At 51.7% G+C, this 21,399-nt stretch overlaps 12 protein-coding genes across 12 annotated transcripts; 4 read left to right on the top strand and 8 right to left on the bottom strand.

Moving 5' to 3' along the window:
* Positions 1-396: 396 nt before the first annotated feature.
* Positions 397-1,600, bottom strand: COCCADRAFT_2439 (uncharacterized protein; the record flags this gene model as incomplete). Its single annotated transcript, XM_007710994.1, has 2 exons — positions 397-691; positions 840-1,600. The coding sequence occupies 2 exons, from the start codon at positions 1,598-1,600 to the stop codon at positions 397-399; spliced, it is 1,056 nt and encodes a 351-aa protein (XP_007709184.1).
* On the top strand, positions 1,599-1,802 carry COCCADRAFT_88103 (uncharacterized protein; the record flags this gene model as incomplete). Its single annotated transcript, XM_007711042.1, has 1 exon — positions 1,599-1,802. The coding sequence occupies one exon, from the start codon at positions 1,599-1,601 to the stop codon at positions 1,800-1,802; it is 204 nt and encodes a 67-aa protein (XP_007709232.1).
* A 1,029-nt stretch (positions 1,803-2,831) lies between these two features.
* On the bottom strand, positions 2,832-4,034 carry COCCADRAFT_88147 (uncharacterized protein; the record flags this gene model as incomplete). Its single annotated transcript, XM_007711041.1, has 3 exons — positions 2,832-3,122; positions 3,184-3,870; positions 3,930-4,034. 3 exons carry the CDS (start codon positions 4,032-4,034, stop codon positions 2,832-2,834), a joined length of 1,083 nt encoding a protein of 360 aa, XP_007709231.1.
* A 374-nt stretch (positions 4,035-4,408) lies between these two features.
* Positions 4,409-6,189, bottom strand: COCCADRAFT_88017 (uncharacterized protein; the record flags this gene model as incomplete). Its single annotated transcript, XM_007711040.1, has 5 exons — positions 4,409-4,677; positions 4,734-5,497; positions 5,550-5,664; positions 5,724-5,995; positions 6,059-6,189. The coding sequence occupies 5 exons, from the start codon at positions 6,187-6,189 to the stop codon at positions 4,409-4,411; spliced, it is 1,551 nt and encodes a 516-aa protein (XP_007709230.1).
* A 573-nt stretch (positions 6,190-6,762) lies between these two features.
* COCCADRAFT_88130 (uncharacterized protein) lies at positions 6,763-7,319 on the bottom strand (the record flags this gene model as incomplete). The annotated part of the gene is made up of 3 exons (XM_007711039.1): positions 6,763-6,852; positions 6,920-7,014; positions 7,226-7,319. Coding segments are annotated over 3 exons (279 nt in total), but the record flags the coding sequence as incomplete, so codon positions are not given.
* Positions 7,320-8,106: 787 nt separating this feature from the next.
* On the bottom strand, positions 8,107-8,636 carry COCCADRAFT_34131 (uncharacterized protein; the record flags this gene model as incomplete). Its single annotated transcript, XM_007711021.1, has 3 exons — positions 8,107-8,331; positions 8,383-8,574; positions 8,634-8,636. 3 exons carry the CDS (start codon positions 8,634-8,636, stop codon positions 8,107-8,109), a joined length of 420 nt encoding a protein of 139 aa, XP_007709211.1.
* Positions 8,637-8,970: 334 nt separating this feature from the next.
* On the top strand, positions 8,971-10,975 carry COCCADRAFT_34130 (uncharacterized protein; the record flags this gene model as incomplete). Its single annotated transcript, XM_007711020.1, has 4 exons — positions 8,971-9,088; positions 9,177-9,268; positions 9,330-10,154; positions 10,208-10,975. 4 exons carry the CDS (start codon positions 8,971-8,973, stop codon positions 10,973-10,975), a joined length of 1,803 nt encoding a protein of 600 aa, XP_007709210.1.
* Positions 10,976-11,557: 582 nt separating this feature from the next.
* COCCADRAFT_88162 (uncharacterized protein) lies at positions 11,558-12,939 on the bottom strand (the record flags this gene model as incomplete). Its single annotated transcript, XM_007711038.1, has 3 exons — positions 11,558-12,352; positions 12,413-12,841; positions 12,898-12,939. 3 exons carry the CDS (start codon positions 12,937-12,939, stop codon positions 11,558-11,560), a joined length of 1,266 nt encoding a protein of 421 aa, XP_007709228.1.
* Positions 12,940-13,225: 286 nt separating this feature from the next.
* Positions 13,226-14,733, top strand: COCCADRAFT_88141 (uncharacterized protein; the record flags this gene model as incomplete). Its single annotated transcript, XM_007711037.1, has 3 exons — positions 13,226-13,500; positions 13,558-13,618; positions 13,669-14,733. The coding sequence occupies 3 exons, from the start codon at positions 13,226-13,228 to the stop codon at positions 14,731-14,733; spliced, it is 1,401 nt and encodes a 466-aa protein (XP_007709227.1).
* A 974-nt stretch (positions 14,734-15,707) lies between these two features.
* Positions 15,708-17,782, top strand: COCCADRAFT_88178 (uncharacterized protein; the record flags this gene model as incomplete). Its single annotated transcript, XM_007711036.1, has 2 exons — positions 15,708-15,840; positions 15,897-17,782. 2 exons carry the CDS (start codon positions 15,708-15,710, stop codon positions 17,780-17,782), a joined length of 2,019 nt encoding a protein of 672 aa, XP_007709226.1.
* Positions 17,783-18,120: 338 nt separating this feature from the next.
* COCCADRAFT_23714 (uncharacterized protein) lies at positions 18,121-18,765 on the bottom strand (the record flags this gene model as incomplete). Its single annotated transcript, XM_007711008.1, has 1 exon — positions 18,121-18,765. The coding sequence occupies one exon, from the start codon at positions 18,763-18,765 to the stop codon at positions 18,121-18,123; it is 645 nt and encodes a 214-aa protein (XP_007709198.1).
* Positions 18,766-19,186: 421 nt separating this feature from the next.
* COCCADRAFT_88145 (uncharacterized protein) lies at positions 19,187-19,357 on the bottom strand (the record flags this gene model as incomplete). The annotated part of the gene is made up of 1 exon (XM_007711035.1): positions 19,187-19,357. A coding segment is annotated over one exon (171 nt), but the record flags the coding sequence as incomplete, so codon positions are not given.
* Between the last annotated feature and the right edge of the window lie 2,042 nt (positions 19,358-21,399).

The following is a 21,399-nucleotide window of genomic DNA, read 5'->3' as shown; positions in this document are numbered from 1 at the left end:
TTTGTTTAATCTTACGAGATGGCATGGTATGGCATGGGATGAATTGACGTTAGTGACACTGGAGATGCCACTTAGATAGTTGGCACACATTTAGTAAATTCAACAAACAATGCTATGCAGAATTGCTTGCTAGCTGATCAGTGGCTCCTTATCCCCCTTCTGTCATAAAAAGATCTGGCATATCGCCGTTAACCCATCCAAACACCAGTGACGCAACTGAAATCCCACCCAGACTCCCCCCACCCCCTCTCAATTCGAAAAGATTGCCATGACCCCATAATTCAGATAACCTCGTATAAAAGAAATCGCTAAAAAAAACACACTCCTGTTCAACCATGCTCCCCATTACAAAAACTCTAAAAAGAAAAAAAACTCATCGCATACGCATAAACCTCATTACGAAAACAGTCCCACCCTCCTCTTCACCTCCTCCCCTTTAACCCCACCCGCCCAACTCGCCTTCTCCTTGACACACAACTCGCGCGTGGGCCTCAACCTACCCTCGATGAGCCGCGCATCATCCACGGTACCCATGCGAATGATTGTGCAGCCGGGGAACGCAGCGCCGACTCTGTACATGTTTGAGCCGCAGGTGTGGCAGAAGAAGGTGGTGGAGGTGTGGCTGGAGGGCGTAGACGCGGGTTGAGAGAAGGAGGCGAGGTTTGAGGAGCCGCGGAGGTATTTGAGGTGGCTTTATTTCCCAACGTTAGCAAACTAGTAGTAGTAGGACTTTTCAAGGTTGTTTTTTTTTGGGGGGGGGGGGGGTTTGTCGTTGTCATTGTCAGTGCTTCATATTCCTTTGGGGTAGGTATAGGAAGGGGGAAAAAGGGGAGACGTACTCATCTTTAACAACAATACTAGCCTCAGCCCCTCCTTTTCGGCAGTCAAGGCAGTAACATACAAAGGATGCTACGAGACCGGGTGTAGTGATGGGAAAAGCGAGGTGCACTGCGCCGCAGAGACATGTTGCTGTTCCTTGTTGCGCTGGCGCTGCTGGAGGTACGCTTGAGGTGTGCGAGGGAGATGTGAGGCTCTGGAGCCCGAGATACGATATAGCAGTCGTTGTTTCGGCGGTGGCGGCGGGATCCAGTTTACTGCGGTACGTACTTCGTCCCGATGTAGCGGTTATAGTGCTGGCGCGGGAGCGGCGTGTGGAGGATATAGGAGGTGGGTAGGATCGCAGTGTTGGATCTTGAGTTGCTGTTGCAGAATAGTCTCTTTTGAAGGCGGCGGGGAGGGTGGTTTTGGCTTCGAGAGTTGATGTTGATAGTGGTGGTTTTGGTGGAGGCGCTTGTGGTGTGCAGACTGGAGCGGATTTTCTGCTTAATCTGCGGACGGAGAGGGAGGAGCGCTTTGAGGAGTGTTTGGTTCCATTGTGGGATGATGGGACGGATGGTGGTGGTGGTGGTGCTACTGCTGCTGGTGGAGATGACGAAACGGAGGACGGAGGTGGCGAGGAGGAGGATGAAGAAGATGGGGTTCGAGTAGCACCAGGCGGAGGAGCAGTGCTACTTTTACCACCGCTGCTGTCTGGGATTTCGAGATCGGGGTTGAGGACTCGTGTGACGTGCTTTACGCTTGCTGCTAGGTTGAACTTCATGGTTGACTACTTTGCATACACTCATACACACGGTGGTAGCAGCAATAACAACACGCATGCAAAAACCCCCCGAATTCCCCCAAGAGAGCGCGTGTATCAATGTATCACGGGATATTCTGCGTGTAGCCGTGTAGACAAGGACGAACGAAGACTCGAAGCGCGCTACCTACTGGCTGATGAAGAAGAAAAAAACTTGACTTGAAACAAAAGTGGTTAACTGTGGACGATAGGTTGTTTTTGAAAAGAGAGAGAGAAAGAGAGTATGTGCAAAGCGCTCCGAGGAGAGGGCTGGACTTGGTTCTTTGGGTCACCCCCGTTGCTACCCTTGTTTTTGGGGCATGAAAACGTGCGTTGCGCGTTTTGCTCGTGCTTCATCTGTTGAGAGATGTGGGTTGAACCAAGATTCCGTCATCATGTCGGTTGTTTACTGTTCCTGCGTCGGCTGCTGGACCCAGCTGTAGATTATCGGCTTGAGTGTTGGTAGGCGTGGTTCCTAGTGGGTTTAGGTTTAGTATATGGACTGAGATAGTAGATGCAGATGTGTACAGTACAGTACTGGCTTGGCTTACAGCTTGACAGCTGTTTCTGGCTCAGATGGTTCCACAACCGCCTATCGGCAATGTCGGGTGGTATCTGCAGGTGTGGGGATCCATCCTCCTCGGGAAGCGTGTGGAGAAACGCGGGTATTTGCTGATCCACTTCTTTTCCGTTTCGCATGTAGATGCAAAAGTGCCACATGCTGTTTCCCAGAGAGTCGCATCCTGTTCCTCCCGCGAGATGTACTTTTCCCACGGTTCACTGTCCAACCTTATTTTGCATCACGCCATGAAGCCAGCAGAAGCCATGGCCTTGTCGCAGTCGGTGCAGAGATATATGAATCCATCATTGTGGTCTGAGCATGTGTCAAGGTTAGCTGTACCAAATTGTCATATGTACGGCCCTACCGGGTCATTTTCAATTGTTCCGCGCCACATGGCTGGGTAAGTGCATGTGACATCTCCCGTGCATAGTGTGAGGGAATGGTGGATGTATTCCAAATAAACTTTGACACATGTGGGGGAAATTCGGAGGATGTGATGGCGGTTGTCATGGCTTCAAAAAAAGAAAACAGAGCCAGAGCCACAACTTAAAATAGATCTGCTTAGCATGAAACCATCCTGCTAGCCCTCCTGTTGGACAACACCGGTACGGCTGGGGACAAGGATTGGATTTTTCGATTCTACTACACCCCTCACAACTTACTTGCTTTCTCGTTCCCAAGAGTAATAACCAACTTTCCAAACTGGCTGGCGTTCTTCATATCCTCAAAGAGCGTGTCGATCTTCTCGATATCCAATCCGTGCACACTACGACTTACGACTGGCTTCATCTTTGTGTCACGAACAAATTGGACCATTTCTGCAAACTCTTTGCGCGAGCCCATAGTAGAGCCACGAACTTCAATGTTGCGCAGCACGGCGGACATGAGGAAGTCCATCTTGGGAGAGACGGTCATGCCGTAGACAGAGATAACACCGCCAACCTAGAAACAGATTCGTCAGTCTGTAGAACAAATGAAACATGCAAAGTAGATGGCAACGGACCTTGAGAAGCTTGCTTCCAACCTTGATAACATCGCCGCCAGCACCATCGACAATAGCATCAAGATACGGCCTATCCTTTGGCAGTATAGCCTGCAGCTTCTTGTCCCAATCTTTCTCCTTGTAAATAACACCGCCCTTTGCGCCCAACTTGACAGCCTTGTCGATCTTGTCTTGGTTCCCGCTGGTGACGTAGACGTTGCATCCACGGGCGACGGCAAAAGACAGCACCATGAGGGCGACGCCGCCGCCAATGCCCGTGACCAAAATGTTCCTGCCAGCAACGGCATTGCCGCTCTTGACGTGGAATGCGCGCCATGCGGTCAATCCTGTGAGGGGAAGCGCAGCAGCCTCTTCGTCACTCAGGTGCTCGGGGCATTCTTCTAGTTCCCCTGCGTCGAGCACGCACTCGTCTTGGAGTGTGCCCACGGGATTGGTCTTGGTTCCGCCCATGATCGAGTACCCCTTTGGGTGCTCTGGCCCGTCGAGGCTGTCCTTCCAGCCTGTGCCGGGGTTCAGTATGACGCGCTTGTTGAGCCATGGCTTGGCTGTCGCCGAAGAGCCTGTGCTTTTGACGATGCCGACACCATCTGCAAGAAGAGGTACGCCAAAGGTGGTGCCGGGGTAGAGGTGTTGGCGGATAAAGAGGTCGCGGTGGTTGAGGGCGGCTGCTGTGAGGGTTATGACGGCCTGAGGTAGGAGAGAGTTAGCTGGTGTGATGGGCAAATGTACAGGCGGAGAGCCATTACCTCATTTTCCTTGGGCGTGGACTCAGGCACAATGATCTTTTCTAGCGGGTAGTAGACCTGTCCTAGCTTGCCTGGAACCTGCTTAATCACAATGGCCGAAGGCATGTTCTCTAACTTGTGACCCAGAGGTGCAAAAGAAAGAAGACAATTCAAGCAATGGCAATCACAAAAGATACAATACAAAGCTTGGAACTGGACGGGGCGATCCGCTTATTTTGTCATGTCGACATGCGACTCAGCCATACACGACAAGTGAGGATCGAACCGAGGTCGACGCGGCTTGCAGGGGTTCTCCACTGTGCGGGGGGAACGCTTATCAGTCGCGGACTTTGTTCGGTCATCAGGAACTATGTACCAACTTCATGGCCACGACGGGTGCACGTTTACTTTTTTTTCTCTTCGTATTATACTACGCAAGTTTATCGAGTGATCATATCCTGCCTTGCGCATAAAATACCCTGACCAAACCCATGACACGCTTAAGCCTTCCATCGGAAAGATGGATGTCTCCAATCTAGGTCCTCTATTTCCTCTTGGGATTTGCCTGCCAATTCCACTTCGGCATCCACATTCTGCCGCTTGCTGTTGCTCTGCTTCATCCAGAATAGAAGTACAATACTCGAAATCAGAATCACGCTGCTGGTGGCTAGATTAAGCCCGTTGCCAATGGGATAATTTGGCGCATCGGTCGGCAGAAAACTCCATGTCGAAATCAGTCCGCCGATATTGCCAAGCATAACCACAGTACCTGGGAATACATGTTAGCAGTGATTCCGTATTTAATTCATGATTCGAGTAACTCACCAATGGCAGACGCCCTTGCCGTGTCAGACACAACGTTGGCCGAAGCTTGCGCATTGCACAGCGCGCCAAAAGAGAATGCTCCTGAAGCGATCAAGAAGGTAGCTCCGTAGCGTACTTGACCATCTTCGCTTGCCAAGAACATGATATAGCCCACCATCATGAAAGGCGCTCCAATGATGAAGAAGATCATACGCCTGTCGAATCGCCCGCTGAGGAATGGTAAGAGAACCGTGAAGAATGCTCCCACAATATAAGGTGGGACCGTGTGGAGCTGCTGCGAGACAACCGTCTTCTTTGGATAGATTGTGCGGACAATAGTGGGCGCAAAGAAAGCCAGGCCTTGCACAGTGATGTTGTCCAGTAGGAAGATGAAGGCTGTGGTCAACACCACAGGATTAAAGATTCCACGCATAAACTTCTTCTTATCCACCTTGTCAAGCACCTCTTTTTGACCCAAACGCTCAGACTTGACACGGGCAATTGCCAATTCCTTCTCTTCCGGTGTCAACCAGCGCGCGGTTTCGGGTCGGTCTGTAAGCGTGAAAAAGGAAATGATTGCAAGTCCACACGTAACGATTCCCTCAATGGCGAAGATCATTCGCCATCGTGTGAGAGATCCAAATTTATCCAGGGTCAGAATGGCCGATGCGAGGAGACCGCCAAACGCGCCAGCAAGGGGAGCCATGACGATGTAAAGGGACAGCCTGAATGCAAGTTCAGAGCGGCGATACCATCGCGATAGATAGTATGCAATACCAGGCAACCTAGAGAAACTTCATAAGCTGACATCTCAACAGAGCCACAAGAGTTACTCACATTCCAGCTTCAAACATGCCCAGCACGAACCGGACGCCTGATACTTGGGCTTGGGTATGGACAAAAGCCGTGGCTATGGAGACTGCGCCAAAGCACAGCGAGATGATAGGAATAACTACAATCGGAGTTGTAAGTGTTTTGCGCCCAATGCAGAGTTGTAGAGGTAATACGCACACCACCCGGGACCCATCCATTTGCAAGCCATATTCGACGGAATTTCGAAAATAATGTAGCTGATATAAAAAACGGACAAGACAGAGTTGTAATCGTGTCCCTTGAGATGGAGATCCTTTTCCAGACCGGCCAGACGTGCATTTCCAATATTTGCTCGGTCGATGAAGCAGAATAGGTAGAGAAGAGCGACTGTGGGAATGATGTACAGATCGATCTTGAGTTTCAGCCGCGCTTCAGCCTTCTTGTCAAAGGTGATTGTGGGCTCTCCATAGCTAGATTACTCATTAGAAAACAAAATACGCGCAACCTGGGGGTACAGCGATTTGGGCACCTACGCGTCCGTGGTAGCATGGCCATAAGCAGCCACTTCGTGCGGAAGTTCAGACTTGAGGTCTTCTTGCTGGCTGGGCGAGTACTGGCCAGCCTCGTACTTTTCAGGCACGTAGTCGGCCTGAGCATGAGCCATGGTGGAAGGCAGAGAGGTTTGTCGCAGAAAGTAAGTGAGAAAGAGACAAAAGACCTTATCTGCCGCGGCCCATGGCAGGTCGCAATGCCGCAATTGCGCTTTATAGTTTGAATCCAGCACTCCCGGGCCCTCTGCCCAATCTCACCGTCCTGTCAGCGAACATCCCCTGTCAGGCTGGCGGGGTGGGACGCCAAGAGCCACAGCTGGGGGAGGCTAAACCCCTTTCGGGTCGAGCGTAACGCTAATCGGCCCACCTGGCCAATACGCGGAACCTCCCCCAGAACTAACTAAGATCGACGGGGGGTCTAGGTCAACCGCTGTCAAGAAACCCAGTCCAAGCCTGTCACCGGGTAGTAAGGTCGGAATCTGAACTGAAGCCTTTCTTCTCCACTTGTTCACGCAGTAAATCTCTTCGTCCGGTTCCCTCCCGACATTGCTTCCCGTACATACGTACCCCGCAACGCCACCGAGTCTTGGTTCTGGAGAACAAGGAGCCAGTGGAGATGTGGAAGCTCCATGCGTTGGTCCGATCAGCCAAGATTTGGCGTTGAGTCTGTGTGGAAAAGCCATCCTTTATTCCAGCTGGATGACTAGCGCTTCGACATGGGCCGGACGATAAGAGACGGTTTGACATGTTGTCGTAATGCATTCCATGGAGAAGGGCTACCCACAAGGGGAAATATCTAAAATGCTACAGCTGAGTATTGACTAAGAAGAATATCTTACTTACTACAAGTGCTTGTTGAAATATTGCTAAGCAGCCGAGGTGATTGTGATTTCTGTATAGCTTGTACGATTCATGTGAAAGCACGGGCTCTGAGGTAACTGCCGGCCACATGTGTGGATATTAGCATCGTTCTTATTACTACTCTTTTTATGATTGGGCACAATGCATACACCCCTTTCCAATCTTTCTACAAAACCAACAGACTCATCATCGCACGCGTAGTCACTGCAAGTAACACACAGATGGCCCACATGGCGAGAAGCGTCTCAGGTTAGTCTATGTAGGGAATGCACTCCTCCCGGGACGTACCGACAGATCGTCCCGAATTGACAGGAAATCTGCCGCCGCCAGTCATTCCTCCTAGCGCAACATGTCTACGTGCCACAGAATGCCTTTTCCTACCTCACGTCAGCGGGTACGATGCAGAAAGCAAATTTCCTCTTAACCTAGCTATGTCAACCAAGTCAGCATTCTCGTGTTGTTAATCAAATTGCTGGCGAGGGGAAGAATGTTGACTTGGGCTCTAGTATTAAGGTTTGATACGAATACACTTAATCTCTACAACAAATTCTGGGCCCTTACTTGGCCTGTGGTACCTTCAATTGTAAAACGAGTTGACTTCTTATGAAGGGGTTGTTGGATTTTGGATATTCTTTACTTTCGCCCCAGCACATGTTAAACCTGAGCCATATATATGAGAGCAACAATCCCAAAATTGCAAGTCGAGCACGGTCGAGGAAGATGAAGCTCCGCGCCAAGACGGCACAGAACTATAAGTGCACACGCTTGAGTTGCTTCGCGAGACATCTCACGAGACACAAGAAGCACATGGATGGTGGACATGGTGAATACTTGCTGCGGCGATAGGAGCTCGCATGGCTGACAATATGTCGGGGCTAGTTGGTAGACTGCTACAGCTACGAAAAGGAGCAGCAAGGCTTGAGGCTTGATGTGCGATTCTACAAGGCCAACAACAGTGCTCGTGTAGAAGTTGACAATCAGGGTATCTCGTGATGTAACCAAGTGCTAATGCGCCCGGCAAGACAAGCTAGTCGACAACGACTGCCATTAAAGTCCTGCAATGCTGTACCCGAATATCACCGTATCAACGTCGCCCTGGGTCGACCGGTCGGTGGGTCTATGCATGGCATGTACCATCGGGCGAAGCAGCCAGATGGACATGAGGCCGTTCAAGCACCACCACCGCCGCCACCACCTCCTCCTCCACCACCACCACCGCCTCTGCCACGACCGCGTCCTCTGCCCCTCGTCCCCCTACCTCCCCCGCCACGATCGCCGCGGTGGTCTCCTCGCCCATGCATGCCACCTCCTCGTCCGCCCCGATTCGCTTGGTCCTTGGCCTGTTGCTCCTTTACAATTTCGACAATCTCGTCAGGTACTCGTAGGTATTTTATCTTGGTCCATGTTAGTTTTGCGCTGGCTTCGAAGGGGGGTGGTAGACGTGCTGTGCTACCGCGAACATAGATCTCTGGCAGCCTCATGAACTTGTCGCCATCTGCGCTTGTTTGTACGACCTCTCGCAGGGTAAGGTTCATCCAAGTGTCGCAGTTGACCAGGAGCCCATTGAGTGTCTCGCCGCTCTTGAGCTCAACGAGCATTGGGTGGCCGGTCGCGGCCGTGAGAAGGCCCAAGGGAAGCTGGCATGCGAGTCAGCCAAGTTGCGAGAGAAGGCAGCGCGACTCTTGAAGGGACATACCATGGCGCTGGGCGATTCAATTGATGTATACGCGTTGTCAAAGTGGGAGCAGGCGGCGAATATCACGGCCCTCGACTGACTGCACGATGATGCTGGCCCAAGCGTGGATCGGGGGCTTGGCGGAACAGCCACGAGCACGTGACGCGCTGGACGCCTCAAACCGTGGCTGAATGGCACGCAGTCGTCTCAGACGTCTAAGCCACGCCAGTGCTGACGGTAGCGACTGGTGCCTGATTCTCTGGACACTCTTGGGACCAACTGTCCCATCGTCCGGGCCTCGCTCTTTAGTTCTCCTGTCCCCTTCTCTGGCCGTAGTTGTCTCGGCCGTCCGATCGTGATGCCTTGGTTCAGGTCAAAGGTGCTTACAGCGTGTGCGTGGGCGGCTCCTGTGCTCGCCGCCGTCCTACCTCATTCCCAGGGTCGAGCTGCTCGAGCAGAGGACCTGCTGCATCTCGGTATGCCCCTCTCTTATACTACGACAGACATAGCCATCCGCCTTTTGCCATGTCTAGGCAGCTGCTGACCAGGTGTTACTACTTGCAGACGTGCAGCACAATTACGCGCAAGCAACCTTCAGCGTTCCATGTATTGGCTGTCTTGGCCCGGCTCACACGGACCAGAATGACGAGTCTCTAGTAAGGTCCACTTCAGGCAACTAAACACCACCGTCCCACCTGCTGACCCGCGCCCCCCCAGATCCTGAGCTTCACCAGCCATGCCCAAGATGACGCCTGCGGCTCTTCCAACGTTACCTTGAACGGAGTACATCTTCCCCAGGAGTGGTCCGGAGACTTTGCCTCGGGCTCGGGCTCCTACCAGGCCCTCACCCACCTCACGCAGAATGAACGCTTTTTGCAGCGCGACTTGGATCTCGAATGGAAGACGGCCTGTCTTCACGGCCACAGAGAAACAGAAGCTGCACAAGTCCTGACCGTTAACATCAAGGCCATTGACGGCCAACCCCTAGACACTCCCTCTGGTTTTACCATTTCTTTCAAGCAGCACACCTCACCCCCGTCGCTGCTCAGGCTTGAGTCTGCCCCAGACCCTTCTGCCAGCAATACCGACGTCGCTGAATCTTGGCGCGAACCGCCCCAGGCTCTGCGTCTTGTCGTCTCTGACAACGTCGAGGTTTCATCTCCCGCTACTGGAGCTCAGTCCTTAGAGGGCGATATTCGCCAACTAAAAGCGCTTGAAAGTGAACTTGAAGTACTCCAGTCGCTCATCACCAAACAGAAGAAGCTTATTCATTCGCGGTTGAGAGAAGAGGCGCAAAACGTCTCACAAGAATTGAGTAATTGTGACGGCATTTCTTGCATCTTGAAGACTGTTGCTCACAAGGCTATCGGCGCGTGGAGAGTAGCGTACATCCGCTACAAGCCTGGCCAAAAGCCAATCAATATGGGCCGTCCGGAGCACATTTTCCCCCAGGCACATGATCATGTCGCACAGGTAGCACAGGTTTCTGATGATAGCTTGAGGGCCAGCACACCGACCCCTCCAGCGTACAAAGCGGAAGCAGTATGTTGATCATTCCCTTGTCGTCGTCCAAGATCCAAATTGACACGTCCTAGGTTGAACTTCCACCAAGACCTACCAAAGAATCACCCTTCGTTTTGGCCATTGAAATCACCTTTGGCATCCTTTGTTGCGGCTGTATTTTCACTGCAATCCGCCATAAATGCAGCAGCCTTCGAACACGTACTGAGCGTGCTGCTGCCCGGGAAGAACGCATCAATGCTCGTGCCTATCGCCGAGCAGCGCGCCAGCATGCATGGAGCAAGTGGTGGCGCGGTAACTGGGCACAGAGGGACAGTGAGCGCATTGCTGACTATGAAGAGAAGAGGGCCCTCATCTCCGAGCAGGAAAATGTGCTTGAAGATGCAATGCAAGAAGAGATCCGGCAATTGAGGGCAGCACACGATGTTGTCAATGATCTTGTGCGAGACGCCGAAGAAGGCAGAAGTGTCAACCACCCTCCTTTCATTTACCAACGGGAACAAACTCACGCGCCCTTCTCCCCGCTATCAACAGCATCCACATACCCCCCTACATCGCTTCCTGAGATACCTTCGCGACCACTGTCGCGGACCGAGAGCCTGCCAAGTTATCGTTCAGACACGCCCACGGAGCCACCTGGCTATGATTCTGACCGAGACATGTCTGACGTTGTCGCTAATGGCTTTCACCAGTATGCCGCCGCATCCACGACATCTGAAGTGAGCTCCCACTGGACACCTGAGAGTAGTGTTGTCGACGTGAGTCCTAGGCCTAGTGCAGAGACTCTAAGGTACCCTGTGAGCATCTATACTCTGGATGAGGAAGAGTCGGACGATGATTGAAGACGTTGCGCTTTGGGGCCCGCAATGGGCACCCTCAACCCGTCTTTAGCTATTCATACCAGTTCCCACATCCCGGTCTTGACGCTTCACACCTATACACTCTGTTGTTTACATACAATTAGAGCTGCATACCTTGCAATTCGAGCAACCAGCACAAAGGGATCTTGCATGGACCCCAATCCTTGAAGCCGTATCCTGCTTTGTAGATATGGCGCCGAAAGGCACACTTGACACTGTCATTTCCAAGGCCAAGCAACTAGGAGGGGATACTTCCCCATGACAGTATCAACGGATAGTCCGAGGACGCTATTCACTAATATTATTACTGCCCTCATGTATCATAGCGTTGGAGTTTTGTTGATTCTGGCAAAGGATTGCAGCATGCTTTTTTTTTCTTTGGACGCAAATTTCGACGAGGAAAGATCTCTGTTGCATATACACAGCAGGTCCGTCATATATCTAGTCAAATATTTTTGTTGTTGTTGTTGTTCAAGACAATGTTATACAATGCAATTGACACCGCTAGCAGCGGATTTATCTACAGTTATACAGACGCCCTCTCTCATGATCTATGATTTTGCTTTAGCGGTTGCGCAGGTACCAGTTGAATGCCAACTGGCCCGTCTCGATATGGAACGGTGTCGGAACCTCTGCCAGTCCGGGTCTCGCGACAGGATGCCTCAGGTACACAGCTGCACAGATGTTTTGATTGACTTCGAGGTAGCGGGGGATAAATGCAAAAGCGCTCATGTAATCCCTTGGCCGCCAGGGCGTCGCATACGGTGCCTGGGCATCTCGCTTGTTCCACGCTGAAGTATGTTCAGTTTCCAGCCTTAGCTTCTCAAACGCAGATCGAAGGCGCGCTTGGTCTTCCTCGGAAATGAGGGGTTCTGCAGCCGAGTCTTTGGACGAGGACATGGAAGACATGGCGGCGTTGCGCTCGGCGATTTGCGTCTTGAGGAAGTCGAATTGGGCATCGAGGGTTGAGATTGTTTCTGGGTTTGCGGAGCGCCATAGGCTAATGGCTTTCCGTATACTTGAGCGGAGGGCACGGAATTTTTGCTTGTCTTTTGCTTTGACGTCTTCGGCGAGGACGCCATCGACTTGCTCCATCAGGTCCTGCAGCTGCTTCTTGAGTTCTGTGGGAGTCGGTTCTTCGCGCGAGGATTGCGAGATGACTATGTCGGCGTCGTTTGATTGCTTGGGGGTTTGGCCACCGCTCTGCTCGCGTTCTTGGGCGCGGGCAGCGGCTTTCTCCTTAGTCACGCGGCGGGCGGTCGATGAGCGGGTCTTGGGCGCTCCGGTTGCAAACATGACGGATGAGGGCTCGACTTGGAACATGTCGCCTGGGTTGAGTGCGTAGCTTGGGTATACCATCTGGAGATTGGAGTCAGTCTGGGTTTGGATGCTTGGTCATGTAGACACTGCCAGACGCACCTTCTTGCCATTGACCTTGACCAGACCATGGACGACAAACTGCCTGGCCTGCCGCACACTGCTTGCGAATAGAGCCCTGAAAATGGCAGTATCTAGCCGCCGCTCCAGCGGATAGTAGGCCATTTGCATGTATGGCGTCATCGGGGGCGTCTTCGTCTTGTCATTCACATCAGCGCCCATGCCTCGTCCCGCCGCCTGCTCAGAACCATCGTGGCGAGCGAGATATTGGTGGTCCATGGGCACTACGGCGGGGAGATTTCGCTTGAACATGTGCTTCCACTTCTTCTCTCGTATGTGCTCGCCGTGGTACGCTCGTGTCGACGCCTTTGCCGTCCATTTTTGCTGGAAATATGTGCGTGTGGTAACATTGGGTGCCTTGAGCTGGGAAAGGGCGTATAGAGACCAGCGCGACCAATTCTGGCGAACATTCTGCAGTGGGTTAGCGACCGGGACGCCCTATTGACGGCAGGCAACGGGATGCATACGAGCTTCTTGAGTGAATGGAACCTCGGCTTCTTGCGCGGCATGGTGACGGCGGGGGTGAGTCAATTGGGGCGGCGTATTGTCGCTGCTCCCAAAGGGCGTACGTCGACTGGTATTATTAGCGGGCGTGCAACAATTCCGCAGTGAGTGAGACTTGGCGCCTATGGACCCTGGTACTAGTATTGAAATTTCCCCACTAGCAGAACCATAGCTCTTCGCCCATCCTCGACCTTTTCTTCTCACCCACCCTTCATTTTCGTTATACAAACATAAAAACTACCGCAGCAGCTCCCTAGTAACTACGCGACTCACGCTGCAACCGTTTTAAAAATGGCCGACACCGAAATCGCTGCTGCGGCGGCCTCCAACCCCGCCGAAACCTCACAGGCTGAGAAGGCGCTTCAGGTCGAGTCTGACTCCAAGACCGAGACTAAGCCTGACACCAAAGCCGCCGACGGTGAGGAGAAATGGGAGCTCAACGGAAAGTCCGGCGAAAAGAGCGCTCACCGCAACGACCGCGAAGACCGCAACGGTCGCAACGGTCGCGACAACCGTGGTGGACGAGGCGGTCGCGGTGGCAGCAAAGGCAACGGCCGTAGCAAGAAGTACGCCCAGAGTCCCGTCTTTCGATTGATGCTTGCAGTAGCTGACTCTTTGCACAGGCAAAACCAAGAGTTTGACAACCTCCCAGAGTCCGACGATCCAGCTGAGATCCGCGCTCAAGTATGACTCCCGTCTTTCCACCCTTGGTCTCGCTTACTAACCGCGCCCAGATCGAGTTCTACTTCTCTGCGCAGAACCTGGCGACCGATGAGCACATGTTCAAGGAGCTCGAGGGCCCCAAGAACAAGCCTGTCTCGATCCACCACATTTGCACCTTCAAGCGCATGCGTCGCTTCAAGCCCTACTCCGCTGTCGTAGAAGCCCTCCGTCACAGCAGCGATCTTGTTGTTGTCGATGATGGCGAGTACAGCAAGCCGGGTAGCGAGGCTGTCAAGCGCAAAGAGCCACTAGTCGTCCCAGCTAAGGAGGGCGACGACGAGAAACCCCCCACCACAGAAGAGCTCTTCTACCGCCTAAGGAGCAGCTCATCCAACACCATGGAGACAAGCGCCTACGTCAAAGGATTTGGTGCTTCTGAGGAGGCTGGCCAGATTGCGCTCGAGCAGTTCTTCCGTCCCTTTGGCTCTGTTATGGTCCGCAAGCGCCGCGATGACGAGGGTGCCTGGAAGGGTAGTGTCTTTGTCGAGTTCGACTCCAAGGACTCTCAGCAGCAGTTCCTCGCTCTCGACCCCAAGCCCAAGTTCAATGGCAACGAGCTCACCACTATGGGCAAGAAGGAGTACATCATGATGAAATGCGAGGAGAAGGGAATCAAGCCAGATTGGGAACTCACCGAGCAGGAGAAGTACGAGAAGCGTAAAAAGGCGCGCGAGGCCAACGGTAACTTCAGCAGCAACCGAGGTAACGACCGTCGTGGCGGAGGCCGTGGTCGCGGATCCAACCGTGGAGGACGTGGTGGCCGAGGTGGCAGTGATCGTCGCGACAACCGCCGCGATCGTTCTCCTCGCAGGCGTCGTGACCGCAGCGCTTCCAACGACTCCGTCGACAGTGGTGACTGGAACAAGCGTCGCGATCGTTTCAAGAACGGCAAGGACGACCGTGCCAACACCAAGGAGGAGAAGAAGGAGATTGAGCGCGATGCTCACGGCGTCCCCGTTGTCAAGGACTCGCGCACTGAGGCCGAGATTGCCGCTTCCTCCAACAAGCGCAAGGCTGAGGATGACCAGAGTGGTAGTCCTAAGAAGACCAAGCTTGAAATCAAGCAGGATGAGTAGGACACATGTCTTGATGCGCTTTCGATGACTTGTCAATCTTTGTTTACTGGACCGTCTTACCTGGCTTTCATTGCATACAGCGGCGTTTGCGGACATTTTTCTTTATTATTCTACGAGTTCGTCTCTACGGTACTCTCCTTGTCAAGGACGAACAAATCCGGAGTTTATGCCAAAAGCGTAGTCTAGCTTGCAGATATGCTAGTACTTGAATCTATCTACTCTGTACACTGTAGCTGGCAATACTGGGTTTACCACCAAAACATTCACTATGCATGATATCAGTAAGCCGGGACTTGGGAGGGTAGAAACACGATTGCGGCACGGCGATCTCCTTTGTTTCTTTTGTCTCAAGCCGAAGATTTCCTGGCCCGTACCCTCTCTGGTTCGCACCAGCGGTGTGAAATGTGTATAGACAGGGAAAGACTATCGCCCTCGTCTCGTTGAGACTGTTGAATACTCGTTGGGTCTTGAGGGTTTATTTCTCGTGAGTGATAGTATGCTATACCTTCTACCTTTTCCTTTTCGCCATGTATGATGTCAACTACAAGCATCTGCCAGAGAAGCTTGTGGCGTCCCGGTGCCACTATACGTTGATCAACAATGCGTGCGACTGGGATCCACTATTCTCGACCCCCAACAAGCAGGTGCTTGTCTGCCAAGCCAACCGATGGAACGCAACTAACCTCAAGAGGCAGCCGGATATACCGACGAACCGTATATCGACCGGCTTTGCCTTGAACTACGCGGCTATCAGCATGATATGATGCGGGTTTTTATTGCAATGGGTCGGTTATGGACAATGTATGCATGTCCAGATGCTGCTGTGACGGTACAAAAGTCACCCGCCGCCTACACTTTGGCTGGATTTGCGTCTTGCTTCACTCTTCTACTTGCTTAGACCAGAAGCCTTCTTGACCTCAACCGGGGTCGCTGAAAGCTCAATGGTAGACAAGAAGCAGTCATCGGGTGCCGCCATGGTGGTACTCGGGAGTGCAATGCTCAGGCTTGCCTCTGCTGCCGTTCTTCCTCGCCAAAGCCCATCTTCGGATCCGTTTACGCCTATTGATCCTCAGAACTGGGTAAACCCGGATAATATGACTTGGGATGGTAGGCAAACGATCTTTGTTAGAGGAGCTATGTTCTATGTGCTGATCATACAATAGACTACGTTGAACCACCGAAAACTAATTGGGCAGACCCATCGCGCAAGGGTAGGGACAGGAACTTCAACATCGCCATGATAACAGTCGACTATCCGGATTCGCCTTTTGTGGTTACTCTCCGGGCCAACTCTGATATCTTCGGTAACCCACAACCGCTTGCTGCTGGCCTGAGTCGTGACGATGTACCCAAATTCTACCACGATCTTCTCAACGTTCCAAGCGAGATCAACCAGGGTCATACGCTGCACGAGTACTGGATGGGCGACTCATTTGGAAAATATGGAGTCGACCTGACCGTATTCGGCCCGTATCGCATGCCCTCGCGTAGCTACCAGTACGGAATCGACGATGAGGAGGGCGGCTTCAATGAAGGTGCTTGTCCAGAAGGTCCTCCGTGTTCAGTCGACCTGCGCACTGATGCTCTCGGGGCATGGCGAGCGGAAGTTGGCAACGAAACCGCAGACGCATTCGAATTGGCTTTCATCCTCTCTGCGGGCCAGGATGAGTCGTCTACATGGCAGGAATTCGGTGAAATGAAGTTCCTCTCCAAAGAAGACGTACCCCCCGAGTTTGGGCCCCCAGGCAACTCTTCACTCCCCAACTGGGCAAGTACTCGCTATGTCGAGTGGTCTTCGTGGGCTGCAGCCTCCACGATCTGGCCCAACGCAGGTGGTGGCTCGTCTACGCAGGGAGAGTCGAGTGGCATGGCTACGTTTGCTCACGAGTTGTCGCATCTGCTTGGTATTGGTGACAACTACAACAACCCATTCAGCAACCCCGCTAGACGTACCTATACCGGCCCTTGGAGTATGTTGTCTCGTGGTAGCTTCAACGGTCCTGGAGGTCCACACACACGTTGGCAAATCCCACCTGTCCAAGGTGCCTCTATGGGTTCTCTACATACGATGCGCGACAAGCACCAGATTGGCCTCATCGACAACACTCCTATCTTGCAAATATCCCGGTCTGGCCTTGCTGCTTCTGGTCCAGTGATCGCTCAGCTCACAGCTAGATCAGTCGATCCAGTTGGCAGCCTCATGGGTTTTAACATTACCTTTGGTTCCGCAGGCGACCTTGCACCACCATGCAACGTCACTGTTGACCCACTCTGCGATGGCCGCCGCTACAACAACTACAACGTCGAAGTTGTTGACCGCATGGGTGCTGATTCCTTCTGCCCCGATTCTGGCGTAATGATTAGCAAAACCAAGAACAGCGACCGTGTGCAACCCTTCCAATGGGTCATTGACGCAAACCCTCAAGATGCCCGCCAGATTGATTTCTACCTTCCAAACGGCACGGCTCGGTACTGGACCATCGGCGACTACCGACAACTCGTAGACGCGCTCTTCCACGCCGGCACAAATTCCGGCTCGGAATACGAATACATCGACGAGCCCAATGGTCTGCACTTCTACATCCTTGAGAAGCTACGTGATGAGGCTGGTGTCTTACATTATACTGTCGGTGTAGCATCCACCGCCACCGCCAACGCCACCACATCTACCAAACACGGCATCGAGCTCGGATCTGGCAAGGTAGCGCAAGACGGCCCGTCCCTGAGTGATGAAAACGCCATGTATTGCACCTTCGAGCTGAAGAACACGGGAAAAGCCGCTCAACTCAGCACTAATCCTCACCCCCAAGATCTCTCTGCTTACCTTGGCTCCGATATCTATCGCTTGGAAGCTAAGGTCGAAGGCGAGGGCTGGAAGGTCGCGTTGCCAAATGCGCTTGTTTATGCGGGCGCTGGGAAGCAGAAGACGGTTAAGGTGGCGGTTGGAAGGGAGAGTAGGGCCTCGAATGAGGCGACTGTTACATTGACGGCGACGAGTGAGAGTGATAAGGGGGTTTCAAGAAGTAAGACATGTAAGCTGAGGATATAGACAGCTTACACTGGGCGAAGTGCCTTGTCCGTTCGAATCCCAATTTAATATCACTCGATTACTCCGAGAGTTACATATTGTTGGTTTGATTGCATGGAATGTGTTATCACGTGGTATGCAATGTCACGCCAACTGAGCATGTTAGAGCTAATGTCAATTGTAAATATTTAATACCAAATCACGCGCCGATTACGACATCGCGACCTGAAGAATGAATAAATTATATATACACCCTTTCCGTATTATCCCTGACTAACATATTTCCGGCTCCGGCAAAAGAAAAAGGCACACCAAGACTCTACGATGTAGAGCTAGAGTGGCCCTCACTTGTCACCAAGCTAACTGATGATGTAAATATCAAGCTCAGCCCTAACGGAAACCGCGCCGTCGATAACTGCAACTATGAGCTCAATGACAACATCCGCAGGAACACCGACAAGGGTGTAAACAACTCCAGCAATAATGACAGAGTCAGGGTACTGCTCGCCAGTGCAGCGGGGCGCATCCCTCTTCTGCACGCCAGACGAACTATCCGTGCTATCGTCACGGAAGTAGCTGTAACCGTGGTCGTTTTCGTTGTCAGGAGTGCTAAGGCACAGCGTGTTGCCCTTGACGACCTCGGAATCGCGAACCGTGCCGCACTGAAGGGGTCCATCCGAGTTGCTCGCTGGGCCCTCGTTCCACGCGACGAAGGTGGGGTTCGTGTACCCGACTTCGGTGCGCACGAGGCGACCGGACTTGACGAGCGTGAGTTTGGCGGCGATGGCTTCGCTGATGTTGAGGCCGGGGCGGGTGATGGTGACGGCGCATACGTTGGGCTGGAAGTCGACGAACCTGAAGGAGTGGCCCGTGCAGCCTTGCTCCCTGTAGGTGTACAGAGTGTTGTTTTGGTACTTGACTGGCTCGGCAGGGTAGGTAGGTGTGGCTAGGGCGGTGCTGGCCAGGGCACCGAGGGCCAGGATGTAGGACATAAGGGGAGCCATTTTTTCTTTTCTTGGAACCGAGTGGTGATTGGTATTGGTGGATGTGAGGAAGAAAGTGTGGTGATGCCATCCAACTTGGGAATTACAACTGTATTTATATACAGAGTGTTGCGCTCATTCCACGTTTACTTGAAAGAGTGGGAAAGACTTTGTTGGCTTACATTTCGGAGTAAGCGCCGGCTTATGACCTGCGTGTGTACAGTAAGTGTGTAGGTTCAAGGTTCTCAAGATCGGTAATTTTCTGAACGAGATGTGTAGATCTGAGCAAGCTACTAGCACTCCTAGTCGAGGTTGAGTTTTAGCAGGAATCACGTTGTTGTTATCCACTATAAATGTACATTGTTTCTCCTGGTGTGTGGCGACAAAAATCATCAGTAAATGGTATATGGGAATTTAGATCCAAATTTCACGATACCGAATCTTAGTGACAGAGACGTTGAGAGGCGGATGCCCCGGGACTGGTCCGGAAGAAACAAGCGGGGTTGTACAGCATCAGTGTTCTGCCGATTTGGTGGTGCCTTTTGGTGAAAATGGTGATCGTCAGTAAGTAAGTATGTAAGCTGACAAGGAGTACGTATGTATGAGCTACGCTAGTTCATAGCAACCTCTTAGCAATCCTCAGGCCATGTCTACAGGCATCCTCATTGTAGAAACTTTGCTTTGCAATTATTGGTATCCACTCTCTTTCTAGTTTTTTTATCCGCTCGCATGAAATGTGGACTACTGTCTGAATTTGTACTTTCTATTACCTCATTTAGTTACAAAAGTCTCACCGGTGGTGCTTTGGTCAGCTTCCCGACGGCTGGTTTAAGGTTGAAAAGCCAAGCTACATCGGTCCTTTTGTAATCCCAATCTCACTGTCGATTTGCGGTGCAGTTCCTGATCAGGATTACGGTGTGTGTAGGGAAATATACAAACTTTGATGGTTTGCTTCCCTGCTTCTTCTTCGCAATATCTGTTGAGTCTATAATTAGCATGTTAATTTTAAACAAAATTTGCGGAAATCACTGCAGACCTCTCTCACAAAGTCGAGTTTTTGCCGCGCTTTCTTTACGGGATGGATGTCAGGACATGCTTATGTATGTCCAGCCACATCCGGGACTACCACTGCTACTCTATGCGCTAGCATTACGTATATAGGTTCAGGATCCTGGGGTAGATTTTATTAGCACATAATATTCAACAATATATGTGCTATGTACGCTTTCACGCGTTCCCTAGTGTAATGGATATTTGTGGGCGACCAGGCAGATGAACTGAACTGCCTGAAGAAGCTTACATACACCTCGGAACTTCGGCCAATCTTGTCGCGCAAGATGCCAATATGGAGACAAAAAACATCTTCAGTAACGTCAGCGGCTTGCAGGGGTACACCGAACCTCCGGCACCTTTCGGTACCTTTTTGTATGCCAGCAGATGACTATTCCGCGGTACCCTTACATACTAAGCACCTCTCTCCACTTGATGGGCGGGAAGAACACTCATGACGTAAGGAATGTGCAAAGTTTCAAAAACTTAATCGGAGGTGACAAACGGAGAAGAGTCTTCTAATCTTATGGGATGTTCCGGCTTGTCTGGTCAGCCTTCCTATGTGCAGAAGAGTGTTGCATGTACCATTACGACATATAATTATGCCAAACTTGACCATGAACCATTACGGCGAGGGCAAATGACGGTTGGGTATTCTTGGTACACACACAAAACCTACCGTTTCTCAGTTATGTACACTATAAGAAGATATCTGGCAACGTACTCCATGTGGCCTCATTTCGACGATGTGTCTGCACGATGAACGGAATGATGTGGGCGGGGTCGATGTTGCCAAGACCAACACACTATCGTACTGACGGCTTCTCTCTTTGTACGAAAGTACAGACGGCTCTAGCGCTTACACAACTCAACTCAACATTACGCTAAGTAAGCCTGTTCATCTGGTTCTTGTTAGGGACTGTTCTTTTGCTCCATTTGCCGTCTCCGTCCAATTTACGTTCTAGGCTGAGAGCTTCGACAGGGAGGGGGATGGGCTGTTCGGCTGATTTTCATCTCATCTCTGTTCGAGTCACGTGATGGGCTACCTTCACGAAAAGTTACCAACAAGGCAGCAAAACGGAGCTCCGTTTTGCTGAAAGAAACGAAAGCATAAAGCACGTAAACAATAGACATAGCTTTTTCTATCAGCGCAAGTTAGTAACGGCTAAATCTTCGTTTTACTAACACAAAGCCATTTCCAGCTCTGCTTTCTAGACGGAGCCCTAATCCAGTATTACAAACAGTAAATAAAGACGGAACCAAACAGACCCTTAGTCTTCTTTCTATATTTTTAGTGTATTCTATTGAATATATCTCGCCCGCCGTCCCCCCTAGGGTAATCCTCGCTGAGTTTTCACTATTGTACGCGGAGTAGTTGTGTCCTCTTCGAGGTTACTTTTCTTTTACGCTTATAGCTGAGCCTACAGTCGCGTTAAAGGTGCTCTAGAGTGTGTTGTCCTCAGAGAATAGTTTCTAGGGTATTGTAGGCTACAGCAGCACGCTCTTCACCGCCGAAGATTAGCATAGTAGCTTACGCCACTTAGGCAAGAGGGCGGGAGGATAAACTTCAAAAGGCATTTCTATAAACTTTTTAAATTTCTTTCT

This window comes from Bipolaris zeicola, assembly GCF_000523435.1.
Source record: "Bipolaris zeicola 26-R-13 unplaced genomic scaffold scaffold_24, whole genome shotgun sequence".
Taxonomy (NCBI): domain Eukaryota; kingdom Fungi; phylum Ascomycota; class Dothideomycetes; order Pleosporales; family Pleosporaceae; genus Bipolaris; species Bipolaris zeicola.
Note: the sequence above shows the minus strand (reverse complement) of the source record. Positions and strands in the feature narration are given on the sequence as shown.